This window comes from Rutilus rutilus (genome assembly GCF_951802725.1).
Source record: "Rutilus rutilus genome assembly, chromosome: 10".
NCBI classification, from domain to species: Eukaryota; Metazoa; Chordata; class Actinopteri; order Cypriniformes; family Leuciscidae; genus Rutilus; species Rutilus rutilus.
In genome coordinates this window covers 20,713,476-20,739,148 of record NC_140215.1, presented here as the reverse complement: position 1 = coordinate 20,739,148, position 25,673 = coordinate 20,713,476, and the positions used below count along the sequence as shown (strand labels likewise).

Sequence of the window (25,673 nt, the reverse complement as noted above, 5' to 3'; positions counted from 1 at the left end):
GCATTATAGCCTACTATTCCTGCCAAACGTCCATGGTTGCAGTTAGTGTTACTACAGTAAATCCATGGTAAATGTTGCTGATCTGTGGACACTGATAGTTCATTCATGGCACAATGTTTCTTCCAGGTTTCCACGTCAGCGCTGTTTGATCCGTTAATAACGGAGAAATATGATCTCACTAGATCTCGCAGCGATGTTATTACTTCTGTCAGTTCTGTGGCGAATACAAATGCTTTCTTTACTGCATCTCTTATTAGCGCTGTGTAGTAACAGTGTCGCATGATCACGATCGGCTCGCGCTGCACTGGTCCAAACTGATAAACGGTCCTTCAACCACACAATAACGAGCAGTTTCGTTCCGCTTGCATTTTACGTTTGCCATTTGATGTTGGGCAATGTTGTGGTCGCGCCGGCGTCTCTTTACATTATGAGCGCGCTTTCCACGCGCAACGCGCCTACATTTGAAACAACGAAACGGCGTTACCAGAAAAAGCCTACATTATCATTATCAATATCTGTTTATGTAATAAAATCTGAATCATTCTCGCGATTCGATGCTTCACTGGTTATTTGACGGACATTAGGTGCGTCAGACTGGAGAAATTTTAGCGGTAACGTGACCAGAAATATTTAAGACCTATCGAATCTGAATTTAAGACATTTTAATACTTTTTAAGGCCTTTTATTAGGAAAACTTTATTTAAGACATTTTAAGACTTTTTAAGGACCCGCGGCCACCCTGGTATTAAATGCTAAAACGGCTTGCCATAAGACGCGTACAGTTAATTAATAATGCGCAACAAAGCATGTCATGTAACCTTAATTGTAATATATTTTTCCATAAATTCTCAGAGCTATAAATAGATGTTTCATGAGGCAGCCTCTCTGTCTGAGCTCCACAGGTTACCTTGGGACACCAAGCAGTCTGTGGCAGACTGGCATAGACAGTTTTCAGACTAGCATCAACGAAAATCTATTCTCAGAACATTTCGGTTGAGCTTTGGGGTGTAAAAACGACCACCTCACATCCTCCTTGAAAGCTTGTCATTGAGCTCGATCACAATGGTATGTTAAATTCAACAATATCAATGGCGAATTCGTGAATCATAAATCCTGCTAAAAGCGAAGGCTCTCTTCTTAATATTCAAGAGCCAGGCCTTCGCCATTGGAAAATTGCTGGCGACAACGTCATGGACTAATTAATATACATGAGCCAAGCTCAGTCATTGGAACATTTCGGAGCGACGTCAGCAGAACGTGTTTAAAATTCAAAAGCTGAACTCTGCGTCAAGTGTAGGGTGACAAACGGACCGCTTGATGGTGCTGTGAGATACAGACAAGGGCTAACGCTGTCACTGTGCGACCCCGTCTGAGAAGAGGAGGAGGAGGAGAAGAAGGAGGAGGGTCTTAAGCGAAAACAGGCAGAAAATCTGGCAGAGCAAGCGGCTAGCAATGGAGAGATACGAGTGAATGGCAAAAGGGGTGAATCGTGCAGTCACGGGAGCATGTTGATATGGACAGAGTCCAGCATGTGCGAAGTCTCTGTTTATAATCTTTCACAATTGACGCAAAGGGGGTGGACGCAACCCAAGAGCGGAAACAAAGGCGCTTTGGTTTGAACAAAATACATCTGTAAAGAAGGGGGATAATTGGTGAGCAACAATTTCAGTTTTCAGAGGTTTCTTTTTCAAAAGAAAACGCAAATATTACACGCAGAGTGACGCTACAGTTGCGTTGTTCTGTATTGAACTAATCGATCCGATGTCTGTTGCACTTCTGCTACATTGTCCAAAACGCTGATGGCAATCCAGTTTATGCACGAAATGTCACTTGCCTTTTTATTCTCCTATGTGTCTGATCACTGTCTCTATCAGCTGCCCCACTAACTTATCTTCTGTATCGTATTTCTCTTTCCCAAATGTACTGCAAAGTTTTTTCCTTCCAGCCCGAGACAGTTCAGTGGTCTTTCACATGGCCAGGCATGTCCCATGTGATGGCTGATGTGTTCAACTAAAGCTACAAACAAACCTGCGATGGAGTATAATTCGTGTTAGGGAGCTATCACTTTTGGTTTTGTAACTGTCTTTTAGTAAAAAGGCATACTGCTGTGATATATAATATAATAAACACTGTTGCTTGTTGATTGACAGGTCACTAAACGTGAATATTTCCATTTGTCAACCATTTCTAAGCCTTCAGTACACATCCCTGGTGAAAAAAACTAAACAAAACGACTAAACTAGTTTGGTTTTAGCTTTTCAGCTAGTCAGGCAGTAAGACCAGCTGGCTAACCAACTGAACAGTAAGGCTGGCTGTGAGACCAGACCTAAACAAATTTTTCAGTAGTAGGCTAATAATCTTTTTTTTTTTTTTTTTTACTGTTATTTTCATTGGCATTAACTGTTGGTAAATTGTATGGCTTCTAAAACATATTCAACTGCTTTCTGCAGAAGTGCATTGCATGGCCTAGTGAAGGTATCCGTTGCATATTTCTTGTGTAATTTTTGGTAAATGAATCAGATGTTAGGTAAATGTTTTTGGTCCGATTGTCTGAACTGCCGTAGTTAAGTTCAATCCAGAATCACCTAGTATTGGGTTAAAATGTGTCACATCACAGCTACTAAATATGCCAAATAAACAAATAATCCAGCATGTGGCTGTAAATAACATTAAAAACTTTGTTAGCATTCCCATTCATCTTACTGAAGATGTTTTTCATTCCGTTACTCTTCAACTACCACATTTAATGAAAAAGATTGTATCAGAGGCAAAAATGATCAAGGAGACAGTGAACTGCTGCTCTTATATATTCATTTGTCAAGAATAAAAGTAAATGACTGGAACAGATGTACAGATGACCCCTGCTCTGATAAGGTGTGCAGTACTTGGAGAAAAATGCTGATCAAGTGTTTTCCGTTCACCTTTGACCTCACTGTTTTCAAAGTTCAGATATATGTATCTACAAAATATAAGAATTTACCTGAATTCAACGCAGTATATTAAATACAGTAGTGGATTCAAACTTGAATGAAATCTGTAAGTCACTTGTGGATAAAGGTGTCTGTTGAATGCATACAATTATTTCAATTTTATGTTAGATAAAAACAGGTGGAATTTAGAGGAATATACTTAGCTTAGACTTCACTTTCTCAACTGCTTGATTGTTTGTATTGTAACCAAATGTAAACCATATTATTGCCAAGCTCTAGTTGGCTAAATGTGACTATAAAGCAAGAAGATATGATTATAAACAAAAACATGATTTTTTGTAAAGCTGCTCTACAGTGTGTATTGTTAAAAGCGCTATACAAATAAAAATTGACTTGTCTTATTCAGCGCTCAAGATTTAGCATTTAATTTTCTTTATTAAAGAAGTCACTCTTCTGCCTGCTAATTAAAGAGGTAGCACTTTTTATTTATTTACTGTAGCTCGTTCCCTTTCTTTGAGTGTAAACACATGCAAGTGTGATGATACTTGTGTCCTCATTTTTATATGTTCTTTTTCCATCGCTCACTCTTTTAGATTTTGACTCATTCTTCAATCGTTGTGTTTCAGGTCCCTCAGTATGAGTCGAGATGGTTGGAGAAAGAAAGCCAGTGAAGATGATGGGTGGGGAGGAAGGGTAAGAGTCTGTTGTTCTTTGTTATTTAATGTGTGTTATTGATATCAATGTTATTTTTTTTTTACAGTTGAGTTGTCCTCTGATGTGTTATTTATGTGTCCTCTGATCTATTGTGTTGTTTTTCCTGGCTGCCCCTGTAAACACTGTAAAGTATTATTTTTACTGTTATTTTAACTTGTTCTTTGATTTCCACATAACCGTCGACTGCCTTCCTACCAGGCGAACGTTCCCCCTCATGTGAGCGCTGGTGTGTGTGTGTATGTGTGTGTTCCTGCTGGAGTCTAGACAGGTTTTCATTTGTATTACACCAGTGAGTAATCTCAATTTTCCTCACTGGTGACCAGCACCTCTGCTCTGCCGCGGCCGCCACAGTCCGAGCCCTGCAAGAGATTTGATAGGCTTCAGCGTCGTGATGTTCCTCAGGCATTAGCAGAACCACACTAGGATGAACAACTCCAAGAGCTTCTGTCTTCACTGCTAACATTACAATCACAATATGTCCCAATATGATGGCAACCATAGTGTTTTGCCACCAAATTTGAGACCCAAAAGGGTGTAACTGTTGATTTTTAGTTAGTGATTTAGTCATTTACAGCCGCAATAGCAGACCCCGGATCCCATGTTTGCTTGTAAAAGTGATTCTTGCCGGTGCATGTACAGTATCACAATTGTTTTCTTACAGGATTTTAAGTTTTTAAGCACAGAACAGTTGTTACCTTCATGCCTTCGTGTTTTCATATCTCAGGTTATATTAATTAGGTTCAGGGGAATTTCCTGTCAGTACAGGTGGAGCGAATGAGTGAGTATTGTGGAGTATTTTTGTGTGTGTGTGTGAGTCTGCTTATTGGTTCAGGCTCAACTCCTGAATCCCAGCGTTCCATCCGTTGCCATGGAGACAGAGAGTCGCCGTGCCAGCAGGGCAGACTTGCACCTCCAGTCTCATTGAATGTCTGAGGCGTAATCAAACGCTTGTCAGCTAGACGCTGCACATTTTTCTTTGTGTGTGTTTCTATATTGCAGTCTGTTCATTTTTTCCAGTGGTTAGAAATGTTTTTGTTTTTTTACTGTTTAAATGTGTTTGGTCAGTGAGTGCTGTGTGCTTTGCCTTTGCATTACTTGGTCTTGTAAATGGGATTTTTAAAAAAATCAAATTAAGATTACAGTTGTGTTTAAATTCTTTCTTAGGGTGGTTATATGGCTGCAAAAATCTGTAAGCTTGAGGAGCAGTTTCAGAAGGATGCCCCAAGAGAGAAGCAGAAAGATGGAATGTCCTCCTGTATCTTCAGCGGTGTGGCCATCTATGTCAATGGATATACAGGTCAGACTTCTCCCACGCGTGCTGTGATAACAAATGTCAAAATGAAAGCAATCACATTAAAAAAAAAAAGCATTATTATTATTAATTATTTTGAAATACTTAAAAAAAAAAAAAAAAAAAAAAAAATTATTGTAATCAGTATTAATAATACTAATAATTAATAACAGTATTTTATTTAGATCTGATAAATATATATATATGTGTGTGTGTATATATATATATATATACACACATATATATATTTATCAGATCTAAATAAAATACTGTTATTGTATTATATGTGTGTATATATATATATATATATATATATATATATATACACACACACACACATATATATAGTATGTATATATGTATGTGTGTGTGTGTGTGTGTGTGTGTGTATATATATATATATATATATATATATATATATATATATATACATAAAACTGAAGAATTTGCAAAACCCGAAGGATTTTATTGAAGAACATACATATATATGTGTATGTATGTGTGTGTATATAATATATATATATATATATTGACATGCAGATACTGAATCAGGACAGTGCTTTTTTTCTCAGGCACTCTGTACTTAAACTGCGTCTGACAGAAGAGTCAACAGCTTTCATGCCTGCCTTTCAAAATTAATGCCTTGCACCAGAAAAAACATTTAGAATTATGTTTTGTTGTTTTTCTTTCTTTGACTACACACTCTACAACCCACTCAAAATGGTCTTGCGGCCCACCGGTTAAGAAACACTGGTATAAAGTGTTATATAAATAAAGGTGACTTGTCACTTGACTTATTATATTATATTATATTATATTATATTATATTATACAGTTGTGCTCAAAAGTTTACATACCCTTTGCAGAATCTGCTAATCAATTTGAACAAAATAAGAGGGATCATAAAAATGGCATGTTCATTTTTATGTAGTGCTGTCTTGAATTAGATATTTTACATAAAAGATGTGTACGTATAGTCCACAAGACAAAAAATAGCTGAATTTATAAAAATGACCCCGTTCAAAAGTTTACATACCCTTGATTCTTAATCCTGTGTGTCGTTACCTGGATGATTCACGGCTGGTTTTGTTTTGTTTTGTGATGGTTGTTCTTGAGTCCCTTGTTTGTCCTGAGCAGTTAAACTGCCTTATGTTCTTCAGAAAAATCCAGCAAATTATTTGGTTTTCCAGCATCTTTTGCATATTTGAACCCTTTCCAGCAGTGACTGTATGATTTTGAGATCCATCTTTTCACTCTGAGGTCAATTGAGGGACTCAAACACAACTATTAAAAAAGGTTCAAACATTCAGTGATGCTCCAGAAAGAAACACGATGCATTAATAGCTGGGGGGTGAAAACTTTTTATTGGATTACAGTTACAGAATATCATCCAGGTAACGACACACAGGATTAAGAATCAAGGGTATGTAAACTATTTTTATAAATTCTGCTAATTTTTGTCTTATGGACTATATGTAAACATCTTTTATGTAAAATATATTATTCAGGACAGCACTAAATACAAAAATATTACATTTTCGCAGATTCTGCAAAGGGTATGTAAACTTTTGAGCACAACTGTAGATTTGTTTATATAGAATAATATGCAAAATTATTTGGGAATATGAAGTGAAATGGTTTCTGGGAAACTTTGCAGGCTGGACTCAAACTTATGTTTCCCAATTGAGCACCATAGCTGACCGTGTCAGGAGGATGAGCGCTGTGCCACTGCTCTACCGTTTTGAGAACCTTGTATTGTTTTTTTTTTTTTTTTGCAGTTCCCAGTGCGGATGAGCTGCGCAGACTGATGATGCTGCATGGCGGGCAGTTCCATCTCTATTACACTCGCTCCAAAACCACACATATCATTGCCACCAACCTCCCCAACAGCAAAATACAAGAGCTCAAAGGAGAGAAAGTAGTGCGGCCAGAGTGGATCACAGACAGGTTTGTCTTTTGTGCACTTTGCAAGCTATTGAAGCACAATATTATAGCAATACTAATATTTTTGTTTTTTTGTGCAGTATAAAGGCAGGCTGCCAACTTTCATACATCCAGTATCAGCTCTATACGAAGCAGAAAGGCTTGAGCTTTGCCAGTGTTTGTGCACAAGGAGGGCAGGATCCGTCATTTAGCCATGGACCATCCAAACCTAGTCCAAGCCACCCCCAGCCAGACAGTCTCAAGCCCAGCCACACTCAAACCCTCTCTAAAGAAGTTCTCAAATCCACTCACGCTAACCACACGGCTAACTTCAATGATCGAACTAATCACCAGTTAGACGTCAAACTGTGAGTATGCTTTATACCAGGGATCCACTGGCACACGTGAGTGTTAAATGCTGCGCTTAGTTAAAAAAAAACAATAATAAAAAAAAAAATCTGCTGCTTTAAGATCCAAGAAATAGCATGCAACACAACAAATTATTTTATTCACTTTTCATATTGTTCGTGTTTGGATATATATTGGATATTTAATTTAATGTCTTCATTCACCCAACTTTTACATTTAGATTACTTTATCATGTAACACTCATTTAAAGTCTTTAGGTGTATAAATACTGAAATGTAACTGGTTTTCACACTGTACATTGTTCATGTTTCTAAATTCACTTGAAGCATTTAAATGTTTTTTTATTTTTTATGTTTTATTTATTTTTTCACATTTATTTAGACTACATAGTATAGAATTTTAATTTCGCCCATTTATTTGTTATCGGTTTATTGTATTGGCCTGCGGGTCAGTTAAAACTGCTTCATGACCATGGGCCATGTTTTTACACCCCTCATAAAAAAAAAAAAAACACATTTGGATAATTATTTAATATTGTATCTTCTTGTTCTCTCTCCTTTTGTCTGGCAGAAATGGCATCACCTCTGAGGAGGATGCAGAGAGGCCCAGAGTTAATGGGATTCATGATGGAGATGATGATGACAACGCCTGTGCCCTTTTGCCAAGAGGCTCACTAGACACTTCGTTAACTAACGGTTATGTACACCCTGTGAATGGTGCCTTAAAGCCTCAGGACTTAGTTTCTTTTGCAGAACATCGCCCTCATGTTGTTGAAACAGGGTTCCTTCAGTCCCACCTCCCACAGGCTGGATGCTGGGACAGGGAGGAGCCCAGCTGCTCTTCTGCTGGATCAAAAGCAAATTCCCATCAGACGTCCTTGATATCCACAGCTAGCCCTGCAAAGAAGCCTGATCCTCACAATATGCAAAAAGAACTCCATCCAGAACCGACATCTAATCCAGGAACTTCAGCTGCCCCTCAGAAGGGCAATCAGACAAGCGTTCGACTAAATGGGAGTTATCACATGACCCCTAACTCCTTCATCCTTGCAAACTCTAGTAACCAGTCAGGAAGTTCAACTGCGCAGGGAGCAGAGGCTGGAATAATATCAGAGTTCTTTTCTCACTCAAGGCTGCATCATATTTCTACATGGCGTAATGAGTTTTCTGAGTATGTGAACTCCCTGCAGAGCAGACGGCGAGTAGCAGGAGGAGCTGTTTTCTCTGGAAAAGAGAAACTAAAGAAGCTCAAAGCTAATTGCAGTTCAGGTAGCTTGTCTTTGTGGTTTATGTTTGTGTATTTTTTTTGTTATTGAGGAGTATGTGTGTTTGTGATGCAGATTTTTGCAAAAAAAAGTTTCTGTATTTCTCTTTGGCACAGGTTCCTTAATGGCTGCTCCTCAGGTGCGTCAGTCCTGTATTCTTCATGTGGATATGGACTGCTTCTTTGTATCCGTTGGGATCAGACACCGACCAGATCTCACAGGTACGTTTCAGTCAGTTAGAGGGAAGTGCTCAAGTTTCTTATTGCAGCTTATTTGATAGCAACTGATAAACTGAGCTTTATTGATAGTCAATCTGTACTCCAGGGAAACCGGTTGCAGTGACAAGTAACCGCGGCCCTGGCCGTGTTGCACAGCGACCTGGTGCAAATCCTCAGCTTGAGTTTCAGTACTACCAGAGGAAACAGAAACAGTACAGAAAAGGTAAACCCAGATTTTAGAAGAAAGATGTTGGTTAAATTTTGCTTGAAATCACAATAAATTTATTAAAGATTATTTTGAAGTTTGAATTTAGGTGACCATTGTTCTTTCTGCTTTAGAGAAGACAGATAATGATCTTGAGATGACCCCATCTCCACAGTGTGATGAAGGTCCCAGTAATGGAGTGGATCTGGACCTGGCCGCCCTCTCAATGGCAGAGATTGCCTCTTGCAGTTATGAGGCCAGGTATTTATTGAAAACCTGCCGGGCTACTTTCTTTTGCAACATGAGTCCTTGATTATTTTGGTCTATTTCCCCCCAAAAAAAATTGGTTTAAAGATTTTTACATTTTAAATGTATATATCTGCTATTCATTGTGAAAACTTGGGAGTAAATTAGCACATAGATTAGGGATGTCCAGATAAAAAATTTTTTTGCCACCGATCTGAGTAATTTGATACTGAGTATCTGCTGATACAGAATCCTGATCCGACACAGGTATTTTTCTAGTGCTAGGTGCATACTTCAATTACAGTAAAGTTATAAAATCAAGACAATGTATATAGGGACGTACAGATAGTTCCTTAGGGGCAGGGGGCAAATGCAAAATAGGGGAGTAATTCCAATATATCAATTACTTTGTAACAGTAACAATTATGGATATGGGACTACTGATTTAAACTTCTTGATTTTTATATGTACAATAAGCAGAATAATTGCTTTAAGAAGAAAGAAATTGTGGAGATAAGGTTAGAAAGCAAGATTATGATGTTAGAATGCTAGTCTGTCAGTCAAGCAAGCCATAGCAACTCGTTATGGCACATTCCGACGGCAGATAACAATAAACAGTAATTAAATTACTTTTGAGTGATTCATTACAAAAGAGTGCATAAAAATATGGTAAACCAGAAAACTCTTAACATTTTTGACTCCAAGGCCCTCCATTGTCAACAACTGTAGATTGTCCATGGCAATTTTTCATAATACAGTTTGACCTCTAGCAGTACCTGTTACTCTTACAGGCAGGCTGGTGTACGAAACGGCATGTTCTTTGGCCGGGCTAAGCAGCTCTGTCCTGATCTGCAGTCTGTCCCGTATGACTTCCAGGCGTATAAAGAAGTGGCTCTGACTTTGTATGAGACCCTGGCCAGGTAACAGATATAATGTTTGCTACAACTTTCTTTGGATTGCTATGTTATTCCTAAACCCAGTAGACAAACATTTTCTCTTGCTTCACGGTTGCTTGTTTTATAGTTACACTCATAACATTGAGGCACTAAGCTGTGACGAGGCCCTAGTGGACGCCACGGCTCTTCTGGTTGAGCTGGGGGTTACTCCTGATGATCTGGCACGGGCCATCCGTGAAGATATAAAGGAGAAGACTGGTTGCTCTGCCTCAGTTGGAATGAGTAAGAGACTTTATAAATGAAAAAATAAAAATTCTGTCATTATTTACTCACCCTTATGATGTTCCAAACCTGTATGACTTTCTTTCTTTCATGGAGCACAAAAGGAATTATGTAATTGAATTGATGTAAAAGTATTATAAAACTTGTGAGCTATATTCCACAAGTCTTCTAAAGCCATACAATAGCATTGTGCTTTCTAATGTACTCATGTGAACATGCCAAACAGCTGATGTCAAGATTTCAAGTGAATAACAACTTTGGTTTGTTACTCACACTAAGCTATTCTATTGCTTCAGTAAACTCAAGAAATGTTTTGGAGCTTAAGAGCTCCAGTCCTCATTTACTTGCTTCATACTGAAGAGAGTGGCCAGGATATTCTTTAAAGTTCACCTTCTACAGAAGTAATATAGGTTTGGAACGACATGAGGGTCAGTAAATGATGACACAATTTTCATTTTTGGGTGAACTATCCCATGAATAAGTTTAATGACCATGTGTCATATTGTAATGTAGTTGTTGGTGCCGTTTTATCTCTGAAGGCTTTTGTAACTTCCCTTATACTTGTCATCAGGTTCCAATATCCTTCTTGCTCGGATGGCGACCCGTAAGGCCAAACCAAATGGACAGTACTTCCTCAGGTCAGAGGAAGTGGATGATTTTATCAGGGATCAACCTGTCTCCAGTTTGCCTGGTGAGAACAGAGCATCCTACACATACACTACCATTAAAAGGGTCCAAAAGAGGGTCTGTTTAGTGTTTGTAAAATTTGTAAAGTCTCTTATGCTCACCAGGGCTGCATTTATTTGATCAAAAATATTTTAATATTGTGAAATATTATTACAATTTAAAATAAGATTTAAATTTAATAATACATTTACATTTTTTATTTATTACTGTGATGGTAAAGCTGAATTTTCAGCATCATTACTCCAGCCTTCAGTGTCACATGATCCTTCAGAAATCAGTCTAAATATGCTGATTTGGTGGTCAAGAAACATTTCTTATTATTATCAATGTTGAAAACAGTTGTGCTGCAATATATTTTAGTTGAAACGGTGAAAAATATTCTTCTGGATTCCCAAACTTTTGAATGGCATTGTATTTAAAGCTGAAAACAGAGTTTTACAGTAGAATTTATTGCTGTTTGTGTGCATGTGGACCTGTGCTTCTGCATGCTTGTGTGCAGGTGTGGGTCGCTCAATGAACTCCAAGCTGACCTCCTTGGGAGTGAGTACCTGCAGTGACCTGCAGCAGTTGTCCATGTCTCGACTGCAAAAGGAGTTTGGGCCACGGACGGGACAGACGCTCTTTCGTTTTTGCAGGGGACTGGATGACAGGCCTGTGCGCAGTGAGAAGGAGAGAAAGTCTGTGTCTGCAGAGATGAACTACAACATTCGGTTCACACAGGTTTTGAAGTATACAAGTTACAGCAAACATTGCGAATCGTCCTATACCTGTCATTGTCCTAAATCTGTTGACCTCCCTCATTAGTTTTCCATCACCTCTAATGTTCTGCTAGGCTGAAGAGGCGGAGTCTTTCCTCACTAACCTATCTATGGAGGTGCAGAAGAGGTTGGAGGGGGCGGGGCTTAGAGGTCGCCGGGTTACACTTAAGGTCATGGTGCGAAAAGCAGGGGCTCCGATAGAGCCAGCCAAATATGGTGGCCATGGGATATGCGACAACTTTGCCAGGTGACTTGCACCAGGATAAATTTGCCACTTCTAGTCTTCTCAAATAACCACTAAGTGATACTCTGACATTTAAAGTTGTGATGAAACAGGAGTAGCAACAAATCTTTTCCTCTGTATTGTGATGTAAAATCTGAGTGAAACTACAAAAAAAGAAAGATGTAGGGCAGGTATTTGGTTTAATTAATAGGTTGTTGTTTGGATAGAGGCGGATTTGAATGTGAACTTGATTGTAAGAAAAGGGTGGGTTTAAGCAGACTAAATTATTAGAGATTCAAGTTATGATGTTTTGATAAAGAATAATGAGATCAGAAAACAATATATGCATGGATGATTCATTCACAGTACCATGCATTTAGAAAATGGGGAGAATTTCTCTGATAAATAAAAAACAATTCCTGCTGATACCGATAAGCTGATGATAATTATTTTCATGCTGTGGGATATATTAAAATCATATACAATTTTGTCTGAATAAAAAAGCACTAAAAACTAAAATCAGTCATTGTAAAGGCTGCAAGTAAATTTAGGCATCACAACATGTAATGTAAAAAAGTGCATTTTGCTTAAGAAATTAAACTATTAGTGTTTTTAAAAATTTACTTTATACGAGCTTTAGAAGATGGCAACGGTCATTTAAATGTAAAAAGAGGGGAGATTAGCATTGGATTAAATATCCAATATCAACCGAAACTGTTTTAATTCATTCGAAGAATCTCTAATATTGACTGATCACTGAGCTCTGATTTGATATACATTTGAGTTTCTCATTACTGTCACATTGCAGGTCTGTTTTACTAGCTCAGCCCACAGACAATGGTCAGCTGATTGCAGCAGAGGCCATTAAGTTATTCCATGCCATGAAGTTGCATGTGAAGGACGTGAGGGGAGTGGGGCTGCAGGTGCAGCAGTTGGAGGGACCACATGCAGACCCATCAGGACAAGGACCCTCTCGTAGTCGCTCGATCAAAGACCTGCTGCAAGCCAGACAGCCTGCCCACAGCCCCAGGAAAGAGCCTCTAGCACAAGGTCAGAGCAGTTTGATTAGGACAGGGTTCTTCAAATCCAGCCACTGTCCTGCAAAGTTTAGATACAACCCTGAACAAACTCACCTAATTATAACTCTATCTTAGTTTTGCTCACTCATATGGGTTTGAGCTAAACTCTGCAGGAAAGTGGTCCTCCAGGGCCGGATTTGAAAAACCCTGATTTAGGATATGATGTATAGGATTTATGTTGGGATCTGACTCTTAACAAACATTCCTTGTTGCTTCTATTTTAGATGGTTTAACCAGCCCTTCCTCATCCAGAGCTTTCTCCTCCAATCAGGAGAGAGTTACTGCTCCATCATCACCACCCTCCACCAGCTCAGATCCAATGCCTGGAACGAGTAAAGGGGATTTTCACCATCCACGCACCCCCAACCATGTTAGGGCATGCCTAAACATCAGCATTGAGGTGCCATCTCCCTCTCAGGTTAGGTTCTTGAGTGCAAAAAAAAAAACGTTCTGGGTTTTATCATGAAAATGTATCATGGTGTCCACTAAAATATTAAGCAGCACAGCTGTTTTTCAGCATTGATGATAGTAATACATTTCCTTGAGCAGCAAATCAGCATATTAGAATGATTTCTGAAGGAAATTGTGTGACACTGAAGACTGGAGTAATGATGATGCAGAGAATTCAGCTTTGCATCACTGGAATAAATTACATTTATTTATACTTAACTGTTTTATTTTGTAATTTATTTTAATGTATTATTTAAAATATTTCACAGGATTACTAAAATAAAAGCAGCCTTAATTAAAAAAAAAAATCTTGCTGAACCCAAACTTTTGAATGGTGACATTTCAAATGTAAGCCCCTGTTTCCCCTCTCATATTAGGTGGACCTGTCTGTTTTAGAAGCTTTACCTGTAGACATAAGGAAACAGGTGGAGCAGTCCTGGAGACACAGAGAGGAGCAGCCAAGCACCTCATCTCATCTCTCAACCCCACCTCGAACCTCCTCTCCACCTCCAGCCCCATCACTTGGCACCCTTGTACTGCAGCTCCCAAACCAGCCAGGTCAACCATGTACAACGGGCATTATACTAGAGCTCCCTGACTTCTCTCAGGTACATGCTATTAACATGCCGACTACAAGGGGGAAACTTGGTGAAATGGTGTTAACATTGACCATCAGAAACTAGTATTTTAGAGATCCTAAAACTGAACTTTTAACAGGTTGACCCAGATGTGTTTGCAGCACTTCCCAGAGAGCTTCAGGAAGAACTGTGCTCTGCTTATCGAAACAAGGGAAACGCTCAAGCTCAAGGCACCACTGGTGAGTAAAAATGAGTTAGGATGTGCAACAATCTAAACAACATCCCAGATGTCATTTCTCTATTATTATGAGCACTTATCTTTTTCTTATTCTAACTTTTTTTCTTTAACAGATTTCATCTTTTATACTGTACACTAGAATGTGATTCCTAAATGTAGTCCTTGTGTGTTATAATTGACTTTTTATTAACAATGTAGCTATAACTTAACATGACAATAATGATCGGCTTATCCAGAGTTTTGATATCCGTGTCTCCCCTAGAATTAAGTAATCAACCGCTACCACACACCATACAGTGTCTCTAATCTTGCCTTCTCGTTTCTGTAGTGGAACAAAAAAAACCATTTCCTCAACTAAAGCAGCCTGCAGTGGGGAAATTAAAGCGCCGCTACAAAAAGAGAAATGCTAGTCCTGCCAAAAAGGGTCCAAGTCCACTAAAAAAACTATTTCCTGGAAACAGCCCTGCCAAATCCAGCCCCTCCAAAATTATTCCTCTGCCACTCAAACAACAAGGCCTCAAAGTAAGCCTGTAATCCAGTTACAACATTCTTCTTTTATTTATAATATTTTTCTGTTTATACTGTAGTTTATTGATGCTTAAGCCATTTGACATTAAATGCGTTTGTTCAAGGTTTTGACAATTCTGGGGGGGAAAAAGGATTTATCTTAGATGTTTTTCTTTGGTAGACTGAAAATGCACAGTGCCCGTCCTCTCCGAGCATAGATGTCCCAGAGACGCTGTTCAAATTAAATCCCCGCCCAGTCCCGACCCTAGCTGGAGCTTATGAATTCAGTGACATCAGAACTCTGCTTCGTGAATGGGTCACTACCATCTCAGGTACAGCAGAACAGCAAAACTTTTTTTAAATGCTAGTATATATTTGCATTGTGCACCTGGTTTAATTGTGTGGTGCTGCATCTTCACAGAACCAATGGAAGAGGACATTCTGCAGGTGGTGAAGTACTGCACACAACTCGTGGATGATAAAGACCTGGAGAAACTCGACCTTGTCATCAAATACATGAAGAGGTATTGTTCTGAATTCTCTGTCACTGATTCCTGCAATAAATACATCATAAATCTCACAAGCAGTAATATACACTACCGGTCAAACGTTTGGGTTCAGAAAGACTTTTTTAAAGAAATGTATATTTTTCTTAAAGTGACAGTAAAGATATCTATTATTTTTACCAAAAAATGCCTGTTTCAAATAAATGCTGAACTCTCTATTCATCTAGGAATCCTGAAAAAGACATATCACAGTTTCCACACAAATATTAAGCAGCACAACTTTTTTCAGCACTGATGATAATAATAAGAACTATTTCTTGAGCTGCAAATCAGCATGTTAAAATTAAGTATCATGTAAAACACTGAAGACTGGAGTAATGATGCTGAAAATTCAGCTTTGCCATCACATATTACATATTAAAAAATATACTAAAATAGAAGTTATTTTAAATTGTATTACTATTATTATTGTAATATTATTTCTATTTTTGCTGTATTTTTGATTTAATAAATACAGCCTTGGTGAGCATAAGAAACTTCTTTCAGAAACAGAAAACATCTTACCAACCCCAAACTTTTGAACAGTAGTGTACAACCCCATTTCCAGAAAAGTTGGGACATTTTGTAAAATGCAATAAAATCAAGACTCTGGTATTTGGTAATTCACTTGAACCTTTTTTTAACTGACAAAAGTACAAAGAACAGTTTTCCAATGTTTTCACTGAACAGCATAATTTTATTTTGTAAATATAAACAAATTTTGGCTGCAAAAAAACTACAAAAATGTTGGGACAGAGGCTAAATAAAAGTGAAAAGATTATCAAAGTTAGATTATCCAACTCTTTTGAAACAGTCCACAATGAGCAGGTGAATTGGTAATAGGTGAGGGAATCGTGTTTGGGTGTAAAAGAGCTTCTCAGTCTTTGCAAGCAAAGATGGGTCATCATGGCTCACCATTTTGTGCCAAATATCATGGGAGAACTGTCAAACAATTCAAATATCACATTTCTCAATACAAGATTGCAAAGAATTTGTCTTTTACCATCTGCCATACATAATATTGTGAAAAGATTCAGGGAATCCAGAGAAATCTCAGTCTGTGTAGGGCAAGCCAGGAGACCTCCGTTGAATGTGCGTGACCTTTGAGCCCTCAGATTGCATTGCATGAGAAACCGTCACGCTACTCTGTTAAATACAGCCACATGTGCTCAAGAGTACTTTGGAAAACCATTTTCACTTCACACAGTCTGACGCTGAATCAAGAAATGCCACTTGAATCTCTGTTACGCAAGGAGAAAGCTATACATCAGGAGTACATGCCGGCAAGTTCTCTGGGCCCGAGCTCATCTCAGATGGTAGACGAAAGGGATCATCCAGACTTTCATCAATGACAGGTGCAAAAGCAAACATCTGTCCTGGTATTAGGGTGCATCAGTGCAAACAGCATGGGTAACTTGCATATGTATGAAGGTACCACTGACGTGGAGGCATATATTGGGATTGTACAGAGACATTTAATGGCACCAAGATGACATCTTTCCTGGGAAGCAAGACAAGGCCTCATTCTGCACATGCTAAAACTGAGTGGTTTCTAGACACTTTGCACCATAGAAGGGATGTGCCTGCCTGCAGTCCAGATCTGTCTCTTATTGAAAATGTATGACCCATCAGGAAAAGGAGAATCAGACAACGAAGACCACGGACTCGTCTTTTATTAGGCGAGATTGGGTAAAAATTTCACTTGGAAAACTGCAACAATTAGTATCCTCAATTCCCAAATGATTAAAAAGTGTAAAAAAAAAAAAAGGAAAGGTCATGTGACACAGTGGTAAACATGCCTCTGTCCCAACTTTTTTAGAGTGTGTTGCAGCCATCAAAATCAAAATTTGTTTATATTTACAAAATAAAATTAAGGTGGTCAGTGAAAACATTGGAAAATATTTTTCTTTGTACATTTGTCAGTTAAATGAGAATTTAACGGTTCAAGAGAATTAACAAATCACAGATTCTTGATTTTATTGCATTTTACAAAATGTCCCAAATATTCTGGAAATGGGGTTGTAGATCGATTGGACTTTCTGATGATTTGAACTGTTCATTTCAGACTTATGCAGCAGTCCTCAGAGTCAGTATGGAGCATGGCCTTTGACTTCATCCTTGACAATGTGCAGGTGGTGGTACAGCAAACCTACGGTAGCACTCTGAAGATCACATAGGAGGACCGTCCTAACCTCAGTCACTGTGACGTCAGCCCAGTCCTGCCACCTCATCATGATGCGTGAGAGAGACAACAAAACCGCTCGAGTCTGACAATCGTAGCATTGCTGTCCTTTTTGTGAAATCACCCAATAGAGCTTCTCTGAGAACACAGAGGACATCTGAGGATTACAAGATCAAGCCAATGATGATGAGGAACAGATGAGCATACCAGCTTTATTCAGAAGCAGCTGAACACTGAATATTTCTTTCATCATGTCAATTCTCTAGACTGATGTCTCTGGAGGAACTTTGGTAACACTTTTCAGTCAGGTTGTATTTGTTAACATAAGTTAATGCATTAAGGATAATGAGCTAACAAGGAATACTTTTTGACGGCATTTATTAATCTTGGTTAATGTTAATTCACAAATATATTATTTTTCTATTTTTTACTTCTTAGTTGGTAATGCATTAACTAATATTAACATACATTTGTAACATTTAAATGTATATAAATGTAGAAATTAACATTTTACAGCACGTATTAATCTCGATTAAAACATCATTGATTTTTTTATTAGTTGGTTAACTATTAATGTGTACAACCTGAGTGTAAAATGTCACCAGAACTTCTTTGAATGTTTTGAATGCACTGTCCTAAGCAAAGCCTTTGCTTCCTATTTGGATCTGTTTTTCTTTCTTGTCTTTATTGTCAGCATTTTGTCCTCTTGTACCCCAGAACCTGTGTTTATTTTGAATGTCTGGACTCAGAAATATATAACAGACTTTGTAGCAAAGCAGAATGGAGTGGCATGTCATTTGCCTTTAATAAGATGTTGAAAGTGGAAATAGGGAAAACAATATATTCTATCAAAGTCTTTTGGCAAGTTTAGCATGGGGATACTAACATTTTATGTAAAGCTAACATTTGTTTTCCTAGATTTAAAATATATATATTACGGTACTCCTGCTCATTGATTGTTCATCATCATGATGTATGTTTGTCCGTATGTCTGAAAGAGCTAAAAGAGAGATGAATATTTATAAAGAAAAATATAAAAAAAATTGGCCAGGTTAATTTGACTAAATTGAGCTTCAATTGTCCTGTCATGCTTCTTAGTCTTGTTTTCTAAATATATGGATATGGTGCTGGAGGAAAGGAAGGGTCTTTCAATCAGATGGTTGCTAACCGAATAATAGGTCACAGATGGATACTTCAGTTTACATTCCCAATGAAGCATTGTCCTCTCAATCCCTTTTCACTGTAGTTTTGACTTTATGTATGAACAGAATGTACTTGACTCCTCAAATGTTTTACGTTATACTTTCTTGGTTTTAAGAAGCTGCTCATGAGACGTACATCTGTTATTATCTCACATTATCATAGCATTACAGAGATGAAGGCCTGAAAAAACATATTTGGTCAAAAATCTGTAATGACAGAATGACCTGTGCCTGAAGACCAGAAGCTGTGACATCATTTGTATGTTTTCTAAATTTTCAAATAAATTTGGATAAATTGATATGGTCTTGTTTTTTTATTGATTTAAAATGTATTTATTATTATTATTATTATTATTTGTGTGCGTATGTATTTGTGGATCAAGCTAACATTGATCCACAAATAATATCACTAACAATGATAGTGTAACTAATTCAATAAGATTCCTAAAGAAATGATAAAGACAAAAGGCATTTGTCTCTGAAATCTGCCAAATTAATTAATATTCAATATTCTGATGGAGCAAACGAAGAGGCAACATTTAAATAGAAGATAATCATTGATTAAATATGACCAAATACATAAATAAATAAAAAAGACTGATCTAACGTAAATTAAAAAAAAGTTCGAGCATATTATAGCTACTTCCCATATATATTATATTACTGTTTCGATTGTCCTGCACATACTTTTAAAATGTATTTCTAAAATGTAGCTTTTGTGTAATGTTGCAAAATACTGCAGGTATTAATTATTATAACTAGTGTAACAGGTTACCATGGTAAATGTCTGTAAGGGTAAGCCAGAAAATAAATGATGTGAGATTTTTGCCAACTGAATTAAACTTTGTGACTTACATCTGCACTGAATTTTATGAAAAAACAATACAATAGATATTTTTATTTTATATTCCTTCTGAAATGCGTCGAGAGCGCTACGATTGCATGACGTAATCAGACGACGCCTCTACGTAAACCCTGCGTCAGTCATTGTGTCGCCTTCTAGAAATTATACAGACTTGGTAAGTGTTGTTCCGTAACATATTTTTCTACAAACTCTGCATTTTAAATTGTATGTCAGTTAAATTATCACTATCTTGTTGTTGCTTTCTGGAGAGTGTGTCGCTTGCCGATTAACTACGCTAGCTGCTACAGTCTTTGTTGGCGATCAAAGCTGCCGTTGCCACGGTGTTTGAAAGCTAACGTACAGCAATACGCTAGCATTAGCACGATTTGACGCAAAGCCCCACATATCCGTTTTAAAATCAACAGTCATTATTTACAAGAGCTTATTGTCTTTTTAAATCAGCAATTGTAGGTGAGACAATGACATGGGAACTGGAGAAGGTAAGCCAAGTTGGCATGCTTGTTGTAGTCAAGCGCTGGCCGACTAACTCACCAGCACCTCCATTGTTGTGTACGAACAACAGAATGCCCATCAAAACCCAGACCAGACGACTATTGATTAACGTGTGCCACGCCTTCTCACACATTAGCAGCAGGTGTTCTGCTAAATAAATTGCATGCTGTATGCACTTTAGTGGTCAACAGTTATTTTGCAGTGTAAAAAAAAAGTTCAAAAAGTAGCTTGTTTTAATTTTACTCTAATCATTGTTTGATCAAAATTCACTATTTAATTTTTTAAGTGGATTATTTTTAAGTAATTGCATCCAGTATGTGCTGTATGTCTAACAGGAAATGGCCAGTCAGTCAATGGAGGTTGTTGCGAAAGCTGTGGAGCAGCAGATGCTGCAGTCGGCACGGATGGTGGAAGAGCAGCTGGATGCAGAACTAGAGAAGTTGCAGACCATGGATGACGATGACCTGGAGCGGCTCAAGGAGAGAAGGCTCGAGGCCCTCAAGAAAGCTCAGAAACAGAAGCAGGTGGGTGTTCTAAACATTTTAAGTTTATTATTAAAATGCTTATTCAAAATAAATGATCTACATGAGGTGTTTATTAGTGCATTGAAGCAGATCAGATTCCCCCTATTGATGCGTTTAAACTTTGTAAACTGTGGTATGTGTTTGTCCTCAGGAGTGGATATCTAAAGGACATGGTGAATACAGAGAGATCCCAAGTGAGAGAGATTTTTTTGCTGAGGTGAAGGAAAGCAAAAGTGTCGTCTGCCATTTCTACAGAGACTCTACCTTCAGGTATTTGAGGATATATTTGTTTTCTTTTGTTTCCCCTTCATCCTTGTGTTATGAATCAATTGTGTATACAGCTATTTTTAGTGTTTGTTTGTTTTTTTCAAAGATGCAAAATTTTGGACAAGCACCTAGCGATCTTGGCTAAGAAACATCTGGAAACAAAGTTCATCAAGCTGAATGTTGAGAAGGCTCCATTCCTAACGGAGAGGCTGAAGATTAAAGTCATTCCAACACTGGCTCTGGTGAAGGATGGGAAGACTAAGGATTACATTGTGGGCTTCACCGATCTGGGCAACACAGATGAGTTTCCAACCGAAATGCTGGAGTGGAGACTGGGGTGCTCAAGTATCATCAACTACAGGTGTGTATGTGTGTGTGTATGTATGTGTGTCCCCACATTAAGTCCTTGAATTTGAGGGTATTGGACCTGGAAAGTCCTTGAAAGGTCCTTGAATTTGAATTTAACCAAGGTGTGGGAACCCTGATAAATGTATATGTATGGTGCGATTTAAAACGCATGCTTATCATGAAATGAAGCATACATCATTTATCTTGTTTAATGTGTTTATTTTGTCATCATTTGCTATATCCAGCTAAATAAACAGATTGAAGGATGATTCTCAAAAAATCTGATGTAATCAGCCTGGTTTTCTTTACATTAGGCGCTTGTTCTTTTTTTAATCTCTTTCTCGCCATGAATATAGCCAGGGTTGCTGGCATAATGTTAAAATTATAATATATTGCACATATAACATTATATTGCAAACAGAGAAGCGAAATCGGGTTAAATAGTTTGAATAGAAATTTCCGCCTACCAGGGTTACAGGTGCTTGCCCCATTGTAGATGGTCAGTGTGATAAACTCCCGACTATATCATTTTTAGTAAATAACGCAATTTCACATTTGCGTTAAATAATTTTAACGTGTTAAGGATTTTAATTTTGAATGAATTGGATGTTAACGTTGACAGTCCTAATAAATACATTTTCTAAGACTCATATTTTATCTCTTATTTTTAAAATAGGAAACTCTTTTCTATTTAAATATATTTTAAAATGTAATTTATCACTGTGATGGCAAAGCTGACTTTTTAGCATCATTACTTCAGTCTTTAGTGACATCAGAAATCATTATGCTGATTGCAAAAATGCTGATCAAACATTTATTATTATCAGTGTTGAAACTGATACTTTTTTCAAAGATTCTTTATTAAATACAAAGGTGATAAGAACAGCATTTATTTAAAAAAAAAAAAAGAAAAAAAAAAGTAATAATGTAAATGTCTTTACTGTCACTTCTGATCAATTTAATGCACCCTTGATTAATTAATCTTTTAACAAAAAAAATGTTCAAACCCAAAACCTCTGAATCAGTGGTTCTCAACCAGGGGGCCTCAAGATGACTTAAAAATGTTTAAAAGACAAAATAAGCTAAAACAACATAAAAATCAATATCTTCTTTTTGGTTGTTTTTATAGAAAATATACATCTTTCTAGCTAGGCCAAACTCTAAAATATTTAATCAGGTTGAAATTGTGAGGGGGGTCAAATATTGTGGACAATGAGGGGACCTTGAAGACAAAAAGGTTGAGAGATCCACTGCTTTAAATGGTATATTTATATACACTATCATTTTTACAAACTGCTTTTATATTTGTATCTTTTCTCAATCTAGTGGAAATATTTTGGAGCCACCAACAATTGGGCAGAAGTCAGGGGCAAAGTTCACCAAGGTGGAGAAAAAAACCATCAGAGGCAAAGGGTATGACTCGGATTCTGAATCTGATGAGGATTAGAGGACCAGAACATCAAGCTCCGTCTTTTTCAGGGCTTCCAACATAACAGTCCTAAGTCTTGTAACACCTCTTTGTGATCACTTGTTTTTCTTGCCGTGTCTATTTAATTTGTGTCTCTCACCTTTGATCATTTTATGATAACCAAATACCACCTATTTAATTCATTTTCCTTTACATATGTTTTAGAAGTGAAACATTTGTATGGAGCATCATACTAGTGAAGGTTCACTCTCTTTAGCTCTTATTAATTAAGGTTCTGCAAGACGGAACAACCGGGAGCTTACGTTTAAACAATGGTGCAAAAAAAACAAAATTAATATTTCTGCCTCTGATGGACTGAAGCACAGTTCAATGAGCATCAATAAAGTGCCAAGGAAGCAAGCTTCTGTATTCCACTAAGAATTGTCACCTCTTTCTCCCATTGATGTGAAAGAAGTGCGGGCTTTTTTTCTTTTGTAGCAGTACGTGACTCATTACAGGGTTCCTACGCAGTTTGGAAAAGTATGGAATTTGATTTGAGGTCTGGAAATTTCCAGGTCTGAAAAAGTATGAAAAAAAGAAAGCAGAGTATGGAAAAATATTTGCATTTCATTTTCTTTAATAGAAAATAAAAAATTTAATGAACATAAATTTATCATAGAAGTGTGTTTTCATGGCAGCTGTTTAGTGATTGTCAAACACGACAATCGTGTTTTGGGTTTCTTCTCGTGATATTCTTAGCACCGTATTACAGAGCCACTAAAAGGATCTTTGCAAAAAATAAAAAATATGCAGACTTTCGTGTGCGTATGAGAAACCATTAAACTTAGCATAGACACTGCACACTGAGCCACCTATTGCACCATAAGCCCATGTCACGGTGTGGTTTCTTGGCCCCCATAGAGTGTTAAAGTAGACCTAAGGCCTTGAAATATAATGTACTGGCCTAATGAAAGCCAAATTTTGACTACTTTGTACTTGGCAAATAGGACAATGCACACAGACCAATTTGTGCCATGGTTTCTCCTCCGACACAGAGGATACATTAAATTGGACATTAGGCCTTGATTTTACAGGTACTACCTGAAGGAAAGCCAAATTTTTCAAACAAATGGGCCTAGATTTCTATTAATTCATGTGCATATTTGCTATTTTTCTTCATAGTAAGCTGGCACAAAGGACATGGGTTATAGTATATAAAACTAGAAATTTTAAATTGTAAGCATGCAAAAAATTCCTGTGCGCATGTGAGTAATTTCTCGAGGGCATGAAAAAGTTTCCTTCAGTGCATGCAAAAGTCTGTATATATACACTACTGTGCAAAAGTCTTAGACACTTTAGTATTTTCACCCCCCCAAAAATTGTTTTAAGCCAGTTATTTATATATTTTGCTGTAGTGTGTAAGCTTATATTTCCAAACATTCATTTTGCCATGAATTGTAATAATCCAGTGAAATTTTTGTATGATCAGATCCCCCCATCATTGATTCTGTCTGTGATTACATGAAGAAACAGAAAAAAAACTGAAACAGACTAAATCCAGAAGAACTGCAGCAATGTCTCCAAGATGCTTGAAGAAACCTTCCTGCAAAGCTACAGTACTGTGAGACGTTTTAGGCACTTGTAAAAATGCTGTAAATTGAGGAGGCTTTCCAAAATAATGTCATGAATAGATTTTATTTATCAATTAGCGTCTATTAACTGATACAAATCAATATTTGGTGTGACCAGCCTTTGGTACACTTGCACATAGCTCTCCTTTCTGCTGCCTGCTCTGCTCTGATTGGCCAGATGGCCTAAACTGTTGTGATTGGTCGGCCGCTTACAGCGCCTGTCGGAAGCTAAACACACATTACCATAACTGAACTTCAGCTCCGGAGGCGTCCTAAAGCTCAGCGATTACACACTGTAAAGACAGTTACTATTGGTGCGTTCAAGTAATTTGTATAGATCGTATTTACGAGTTGAATGCACATGAACGCCACCACAATGTCGTAAATACGAGTGGGGAGCTCGGGATTTTCTTTAAGCCCCGATCTTTACGAGTTGGGGGCGTGTCAGTGAGAAACATGGCGGAATACCACAATACTTAAAGATATTAGCAGTGATATTGTCAGGCTTTTCTATTTACGGCGCAGTAAGCTAATTGCCTGCACAGAATATGATAGCATTATAAAATAACAATGTAATATGTAACGATAAAGTTTGCAGTGGCTTCATAAATTAACTAAAAACATAAAAAAGCAAAGCACACCATATGCAAATCTTAGTTCTTCATTTTCTAGAACTAGAGTTTAAAGGGTAACTAAACCCCTGGTCAGAGCCTGACTCCACCCACTGGCAATATTTGACAAATGCTAACCTTGCTATATTTTTGTGTAATTGATCAAGAGAAAGTACACCGCCATCTGACTCCGAAGAAAGTGACTTGAACGCCGTCGTAAACACGACTTCCCACCTCATAAGTACGAACTTCCCAGGAGGACTTGAACGCACCATATGACGTAGATTTTTACCATATCAATCCGAGCGCGAGTCCGATGATGAAACATTGGAAGAACTAGTTATTCAACCCAAACCTCCTTCGCAAGGATGACTCGAGCACGACTCAGTGTTTCTCAGTGATACACTACTCAGTTTGAGGTACATTATGAGATGTTGCTGCTGTAATTCCTCACCATCAGCATTAACAAGTGCATGTCCATCAACAAACCCATTATATTTCTAATTTATTGTGGTGCACGTGTAGGAACTGTATCATTAACTGTATTAATAGTGCGTACGTTAGCCGAATGACTGATGTAACATTAACGTGAGTTTGCCGGTTAGCCGGAGAACTACACAATATAAAACACAAAACTACATATTTTAAACACCCGGTAGAAAATGTATACATCAATAAATAATCATACTTGCTTTAGTTGCTTATAAAGTGGATACTGCCCGTCTTTAATGGATAAGCGT

General features: G+C 37.6%; 2 protein-coding genes across 3 annotated transcripts; both read left to right on the top strand.

Moving 5' to 3' along the window:
• Positions 1–1,289: 1,289 nt before the first annotated feature.
• Positions 1,290–19,085, top strand: rev1 (REV1 DNA directed polymerase). The gene is made up of 22 exons (XM_084420962.1): positions 1,290–1,652; positions 3,557–3,623; positions 4,809–4,941; positions 6,714–6,882; positions 6,960–7,226; positions 7,798–8,495; positions 8,608–8,712; positions 8,816–8,932; positions 9,049–9,175; positions 9,952–10,080; positions 10,184–10,338; positions 10,910–11,029; positions 11,525–11,745; positions 11,858–12,030; positions 12,815–13,056; positions 13,310–13,503; positions 13,913–14,143; positions 14,253–14,352; positions 14,680–14,873; positions 15,040–15,190; positions 15,280–15,382; positions 17,469–19,085. The coding sequence occupies exons 2-22, from the start codon at positions 3,567–3,569 to the stop codon at positions 17,578–17,580; spliced, it is 3,798 nt and encodes a 1,265-aa protein (XP_084277088.1). The 5' UTR covers positions 1,290–1,652; positions 3,557–3,566; the 3' UTR covers positions 17,581–19,085.
• A 639-nt stretch (positions 19,086–19,724) lies between these two features.
• txndc9 (thioredoxin domain containing 9) lies at positions 19,725–23,360 on the top strand. Of its 2 annotated transcripts, none has more exons than XM_084420703.1 (5): positions 19,725–19,806; positions 20,480–20,668; positions 20,820–20,938; positions 21,042–21,296; positions 22,610–23,360. In XM_084420703.1, exons 2-5 carry the CDS (start codon positions 20,483–20,485, stop codon positions 22,728–22,730), a joined length of 681 nt encoding a protein of 226 aa, XP_084276829.1. In that variant the 5' UTR covers positions 19,725–19,806; positions 20,480–20,482; the 3' UTR covers positions 22,731–23,360. The 2 variants fall into 2 exon arrangements, with proteins under 2 accessions (XP_084276829.1, XP_084276828.1); XM_084420702.1 differs by lacking the exon at positions 19,725–19,806 and adding an exon at positions 19,816–20,131.
• Positions 23,361–25,673: the final 2,313 nt, after the last annotated feature.

Excerpts from the sequence above, each read along its gene's own strand:
- rev1 (XM_084420962.1), top strand. The coding sequence starts at position 3,567 with ATGAGTCGAGATGGTTGGAGAAAGAAAGCCAGTGAAGATGATGGGTGG. Across the intron at positions 3,624-4,808 it reads ATGATGGGTGGGGAGGAAGG|GGTGGTTATATGGCTGCAAA; the intron begins GTAAGAGTCTGT and ends ATTCTTTCTTAG. Across the intron at positions 13,504-13,912 it reads AGGTGCCATCTCCCTCTCAG|GTGGACCTGTCTGTTTTAGA; the intron begins GTTAGGTTCTTG and ends CTCTCATATTAG.
- txndc9 (XM_084420702.1), top strand. The coding sequence starts at position 20,111 with ATGACATGGGAACTGGAGAAG. Across the intron at positions 20,669-20,819 it reads AAGCTCAGAAACAGAAGCAG|GAGTGGATATCTAAAGGACA; the intron begins GTGGGTGTTCTA and ends GTTTGTCCTCAG. Across the intron at positions 21,297-22,609 it reads TCAAGTATCATCAACTACAG|TGGAAATATTTTGGAGCCAC; the intron begins GTGTGTATGTGT and ends TTCTCAATCTAG.